We start from the raw sequence: 7,123 nt of genomic DNA, 5'->3' as shown, positions 1-7,123 counted from the left end.
ATGTGGTGCTGGGGGATTGAACCGCAGTCCCTGATGCTTTGCTAAGCTTGTTCTAAGTAGGTGCTTTAGACCACTGAGCCATCTCTCCAGCCCCATTCTTGGCATTTCTAGATACGGAAATTTTTACTTTGTTGAATTGCTCGATATTTCTTTCTCCTATTATTATTCTTGGGTTTTGTTCTTCTCTGTTGGTTAGGTTATTTAAAGAAGTCTGGGGGCTTATATTAATATGTTGAGCTGTGAAAGCCTCTAGTCAAACTTCTGTGGATAACCCACTAGTATTGTGGACTGCTGGACTGTGTTGGATTGTTTTGATGAATTCAAGCACCTACAGTATTTAGATGCCAATAGAATTCCCATCTCTGACAGGACTAAACAAAGAAAGAGGATACAAAAGAAGGACCGCTTTGTATTTGTATATGTAGAATAGTTAGGATAGATATACAGCTACTTCTGCTTAATTCAATGAGAAGAAAGATTTGTAGTAATAGTGTTTGGACGGTATATCCTGTCTGCTTCTTGTACTATGGATAACCACTAAGAAGATAACAATGTACAATGTATTAATTATTGAAAATGTACTATTAATCAGCTTTGAAACTGTCTCATTGATAATTGTTTCTCAATAAAATAAAAAAAAAAGAGATGGGGACAGGAAAGGGGATCAAAGGCTGTCCCCTCCCTTGTTTGTGTGTAGGAAGGCCTATGCTCACAATATCCCCTGGTCAGAACAATGTTAGCTGAGTGCTAACAGGAAAAAGTCACAACCAAGTGTGAGGTTATGTTCTTTGTTAATCATTTATAGTCTTTTGAACCTCGGGTTGCATGATTGTTACATTGCCTTGTTTTACTAATAAAAGAGGACTTTCTAAATGCAAAGAAAAAAAAGAAGTTTGATTCCTTTGATACTCCTTTTCCAGTTTACTTAGTTTGCACCACAGTAACCTTTCATGTGGAGCTAATTATTCCCCACTACTGAAGCAACACCCTTCTGACGCTTGCTAATGCCCCATTCTCTAAGAGGTTCTCCTGGATGATGGGAACACAAAAGAATTCCCAGCTATTAAACATTAGTGATTGTTCTACACGACCCCTTTCAGTTGGTGTTTTCTCTCTTTGGTAGTTTCTTCATGAGCCCATACGTACTAGTACTTAGCCAAAGACTGCAGAAGTCTCTCACACGTCCTCTCTGTAACTCTTTTCTTTCAGATTCTTTGTTGTGAACATTGACACCTCAGCCTCCCTGAACTTCCAGGTTGGTTTTTCATCTCTTCTTACCTCAGGTTGCCTTGCTTCTCTCCTGAGTGGGAACTTAGGAACCCTTTCTAGGTAGAGCCCTGGAACACTTTTGTAGCTCAACCCACTTATTTCCCCTTTCTCAAGTCCACTGTGCTGTGCTGCCTCTTATCCAATGTCTACAAAAAGTGGTCTCAGATACTTTGCTTGTATAACTGCTCAAAGCAGAAGGGTAAACTTTGAGCTCATTACTCCATTAGGACCGGAAGAGTAGTCATACCTGTTTCTCTTCTCTGTGATTATTTTTACCCAGGTTTTAGTCGAAAACATAATCTTCAAGAATCCTAGGCACGACCATGAATCTAGAAGATTTTACTCTGTAATATTTTAAGTGAATTGATTCTCTTTGACTAGCTGCATAACCACTATTTGTTTGCTTTTAATAGGAAGCTCTAACAGAGCCAGAAGTCTGTAAGAGCACAAAATAAAGATAGAAATAAAAATGAAAAAATGCAAGATGTAGCTTGTACTAACTATGAAGTATAATGATATGTAAGAAAGTTCAACAAATATAAAGAATCTTGGGCTAGAAATTTAGAGACTGGGGTTATGGATCCATTTGTCCTTCAGGTATTACTGTATGTCAGGCTTTCCCTGGGCCTGAGGACATTAGGAGATAAAGATATGAGCCAATGGGTTTCTTTGGTACTGTCAACCGAATCATTTCATAATTTTGCAAAACTCAAAAAAAAATCAAGAGGATTTTAACTTATTTTCGTAAGATGGAAAGAAAGTGTAGGAAAAGTAAAGAATTTAGAGGCAGAGCTACAGCACAGTGATGTGTAAGAGGAAAAAATAACAATGAATAGAGAGGCTTGCATAGCCAGGGATTGGGGAGTCCTAGAAACAGTGGAGAGAAGGGCAGGGGACGGGTGAGGAAATACTGGGGATATCAGGGTAAGACACTGGAAACAGGATGATGAACTGAAAATCTGCAGATGCAGGAGTTTGCTTGGTTTGGTAATCTCAACAGTGCTACTGAGAGAAAGAAAAGCTGTATGTTGTCAGAGAGCTAGCTTGAAATGTCTTTAGATTTTAGCACAAGGTTTTCTTTAGGCTTGACATTTGTACAGTTATTTAATGTGTAGTGATAACGACAATAATAGCATCTCCTTTTGTGGAAGCCCACAGGAACCTACATTTGTAGTGGGGACATTGACAAAATGCTCCCACATATTGATGTTGTACTTTTAAAGACTATAAAATACTTAGGAAAATGCTCTTACAGAAGAAGCAAGAGCAGTTCCAGAGGAATCTATCAATCAAGAATCTGTATTGAACATGAGATAACAAGCTAAAAAAACTTAACTTGAAACCTTTTGCTGAACATCAGAAAGCTCAATCAGATCAGTAAGCTCCTGTGTCATGGAAGGTGAGCTTTGATTCAGTGATAGTGCCCATTGGAATCTTTTTCTGTGTCATGATTTGGAGCACTGTAGCAAGGGTGGAGATTTGCTGTGTGATAACAGGACAAATGAAGCCTGCTCTTGTCTTTCCATTTAATACCAATCCCTCCTTCTCATGGAGACTACTCAACAAATGGAAGTGGCTGGCCATCGCAGAACATGGGGATTGACTCATGACTGGGTTTTCCCACATTCTTTAACTACAAACATGAGTTTACCAATGAAAAACACAACCAAGGAACAGGGCAGGGAAACAGCGTGACATTAAACTCTGAGTGTAACAGGAAGAACCATAAACCAAGAGCTGTGAGGCAGTCCTGGTTTCTACTATTTTCTTCTGAGAATATTAAATTATTCATAAAAAATGCCATGATATTTTTGCCACTCAGGTAGACCTTTACATGCATTTCACTGGAAACAGACAAGTCAGCATTTTCATTTAGTCCTATTCTCAGGGTTTGTATATTATTTCTCCAGTAAAATTCACATTTGACTACAATAACAAAGTACTTTAAAGTCATATTACTGATATGATTATTATCAGTGACATGGCTAGCAATGTTGGCTCCTAAATGGCTTTAATTACATGTCTAGGTTTCATTGCTATTAAACTGTATGAGGAAAGTATTTGTTTTTGTATTGCTATATCACATCTGGTTCTGTGAGCTCCAAATGACAAGATGAACTACTTAAATTTCCCACTTAAATTTCTTCCTGCTTTTCAGAGAAATTATAGTTTCAGTAAGAAAGGCAAGCTGTACTCTGGAGAAATCAACAGAAATTCATTGGCTCTTCAGCTATAAAAGCCAACCACTGTCAGTTGCTTCAGACTTGAATAATTTTTATTAAAGTGCAAGAAATTTTAATTCTACCCTCAATTTGAGAGAGGAATCTCTTCTTGTTTTGATACTGAAAGGGAAGGAGGAGGGCGAGTCACTCCAAGCATGGGTAAATGCTAGCAGAGTGAGGAGGTGCCTGTGTCAGGCTTCCTCTGAGAGGCATAGAGACGAGAGAGAGCCGGCTGCTCGGAGTCACTGTTGTGTTTCATCTGGGGACCTGAGTGCTCCCGCTGCACTATTCCCTTAGGGGGTCATGTTCCTCTGCTTAAAAGAATATTGCTCACTCTCCAAACTAATGATTTGTTTGCAGGACGGAAGTCTCAGAGGTGATGATAACTGGATAGCTTTTATAATGTATCTTTCAGACTTTTGATCTGCTTTTTTCTGCATACATGGGACCCCGCGCTAGCAAGATTAAAGATGCCTCTTCATAGAAGAAAGGCAAAAGTTGAAAACTTAAAAGTGACTCAGGTTTTCCAATAATATTTTTGTATTTTTTCATTTTGTCAACATCATGTTTGGTGAGTGCTGTTCTTCATTCATGTGATAATTGGATGGCAATCCAAATACGGTGTGAGATCACAACTTTTCTAGGCAAACTGTGAAGTTTGTTTTAAATAATGGTTAGCACAGATGAGTTTATAACCAGGGGATTCATACTCATCTTGAATTATATTTAACTCAATAAATATTTACTCGGGGCTTTGTTAGTCAAGCATTGTGTCTTTTGCTAAAACTTTCAAGAATCAAGACGTGTTTTTGAGAGACTCATACTCTTAATTGAGCAACTAAGACGTTATAGAAATGGCCATGGTGGGATGCTGGATAAGACAGATGAAAAGTGCTTAGGGAGAAATGAATAGCAATCATTTTGGGAACAGCAAAAAGAGAACACGTTCTAAAGTAAATAAAAATTTTTGAGCCTAATTTACTGTTACTTACTCATTTATTCTGTGGAGAAAATCAATACCATAATGGCTTGTTGGCTCATTTAAATGGCCAAAGGAGGAGTAAAAGAGTTCAAATCACAAAGATTTTGCCTCATGATTCTAATGAAACTATGCTTAAATATTTCAAAATTTTCACACTAAAAAGTTGGATTTGCAAACAGATAATTGTGTAACCTAAAGGTTCATCAGAGGCAGTTCTTTGTTTTTGTTTCTGTCTTATTTTATTTTTAAAAAATACTCCATTTAAGTGTTCTTAGCTAGCCATGAGAACCTAACCAAACTGACACACAGTGTCAAGTCAGTGAAAAATGACAGGTGTGTTATTTTGGAAAAGAAGGACAGTAACAGAATTAGCTAACCACATTGACACACAGAGAGAGCTGATCCTTCTATTCCCTCTAGTTGCTTGACTATTTTTGCTCTAATTCTTCACAAGAAAGAATGTGTAGGTGTAAAAAAATAGTTATTAAGAAATTATAGCAAATCTTTTCTAAATTAATATTTAAACTCAATTTTATAAAAACAAGAAAATTATGAGTAAGATAAACATATAATACACTTATCAGTGTTTGCTCTTGTTCAGAGAGCAACTAACAACATTTTCTCCTGTTTTTTTAAAAAATTAAAGCTTTTTAAAAATAAACTAATAATAAAACATATAAGGTATGATACTGAACATTTTGAATAGCATAAACTTATTTCACATTTCTTATAACTGATTAGTACGTATAAGAGAGTACTTGAAATGACTGGGGAAAAATCATTTTATCAGGCAGAGAAATCATTACTACTATTTGTATGCTTCTCTTCAGTGTTGAAGGAATGACCTGGCACAGAAGTACACCCAAACTTCATGTAATAAAGAACTGATAAAAAGAAACTCCCAGTCAACTTAAAATACATGGTGTCATTTTCCAGTAAAAACGACTTAATTAGTAAGAATGATACAAAAGAGTTTTCAAAACTCAAAGACTTACCAGTAACGAGGTCAAGTTCATTGTCACTTCTGCACTCCTTCCACGACAGCAAGTAGTCAAGGCTGGAGGCGTCTTCAGATTCTATATAACTGCTCATGGCCAGCAGCACCTGATGGGCTTTGGCTATTCCATAATGAACTTGTGTTTCTTCCATCAGAGGCATGTTCATTAGCTCTACTGATGTGTTAAAAGCTTGCTGAAAGTACTCAGAAGCTTTGCTGTACTGTCCCTGATAAAGGAAGACAGAAAATACTGTTCTGAATGTCTCTTCACCACTTCACACACTTGCTCAGCTCACCTGCTATGTTATGTACGGACCACTGAGCAATTCTTCAAGCAGAAAGGGATGATAAGTGCTGGCCAAACAGCTCAGCGGATTAAAGAGCCTGCAAACAGGCTCAGGGCCCAGGGGTTCAATCCTCGGGCCTGCCAGTGCCATCCCGTCCCCGGGGCGCGCTGAGAAGACAATTGAGACTGGGCGTGGTGGTGCGTGCCTATAATCCCAGGTCTTGGGGAGGCTGTAAACAGGCAGATCACTGTGAGTCCAATCTAGTAGTGAGACCATGAACACCCTATAGACCCTTCCCTAAAAATACAAAAACAAAAACCAAAAAAATAAAACAAACAAACAAAAAAACCAAGAAAGGGATAATAAACCAGCTCTCTATTGTTCTAGGCTGCTTTCTAACAGTATTATTGCTTGTTTTTCCGGATCTTGAAATTAATTGGGCAGAAAGTTTTGTCTCTTAGATTCAATTACATGAAACTTAAGTTCTTTTAGATTAAAAAAAATGCTGAAAACTGTTGATTTCACCAAATGTATTTCAGTGAAAAGTTTGAGAAAGAGTGAGAAAGCTTATTGATTTGGGTAGAATTTTCATCACTTGGATCATTGTATTTATCTAATGAAAAGTTTTTTAGTTCCCTTCCCTTTCAGACACAGAATGGGTTCACTTTTAGGACTCATTTAGTCAATGGCCAGTAAATATAAACATATCAACTAATTTTTTTACTGTTCTTGATTTACGTACCTGTTGTTCTCCACTGAGAATGCTGAGATAACCAAGATTTTAAAAATACTATTTTAATATCACTAGCACAAATTATTATTAAGTATCCACCTCTTCACTAAGTATATTGTAATATTTCATACTATGAAAATTTAAGATTTGGGTTTTTCTGTTTGTTTGGTTTGGTTTCTGACTAACTTTGTTAATTTAAACAGAGTCTTTCTGTGTTATATGAACAATAACTTTTGTCTGTTAAGGTTTTATCTGTTATTTTATTTGAAATCATAGAACAAAATTTACAGAGAAAAAGATTACCAAATAAGGAAAAAATAAACTGTACCAAAAGACACATGCAGCTGGTTAAGTCTGGCTGAGAAATGATATAAATATTACTAATGAAGAAAGCAAACTAGCTAAAACTGTAGCTTGTCTGGGTAGATGTTAAAGACATAGGATAAAATACATGAAAATGTATGATTGCCTTTTTCTAAGAAACAGGGAAATATAAGGACTTCTTTTTCCTGGCAGTAGGCATTAAACCCAGGGCCTTTGCACTAGCCTTTATTTTAAAAAATTATATTTGGGAAAGCATCTTATTTTTTTTTTCAAAGTTTTATTGCTAAACAGATAGCAATGAGACAGTTT

The 7,123-nt window shown here is 36.7% G+C and overlaps 1 protein-coding gene across 1 annotated transcript in view; it reads right to left on the bottom strand.

Annotated features, from left to right (window-relative positions):
* The window catches only part of Ttc29 (tetratricopeptide repeat domain 29), a 293,590-nt gene that overhangs the window by 151,930 nt on the left and 134,537 nt on the right, over positions 1-7,123 (bottom strand). The window contains exon 10 of the mRNA XM_023705716.1: positions 5,469-5,697. Within this exon, the coding sequence (XP_023561484.1) occupies positions 5,469-5,697 (229 nt within the window). The remainder of the gene's footprint in view (positions 1-5,468; positions 5,698-7,123) is intronic.

Source organism: Octodon degus, unplaced genomic scaffold, assembly GCF_000260255.1.
Source record: "Octodon degus isolate 3935 unplaced genomic scaffold, OctDeg1.0 scaffold00227, whole genome shotgun sequence".
In the NCBI taxonomy this organism is placed as follows: domain Eukaryota; kingdom Metazoa; phylum Chordata; class Mammalia; order Rodentia; family Octodontidae; genus Octodon; species Octodon degus.
The sequence above is the reverse complement of the archived record's forward strand: the minus strand, read 5'-3'. Positions and strand labels throughout refer to the sequence as shown.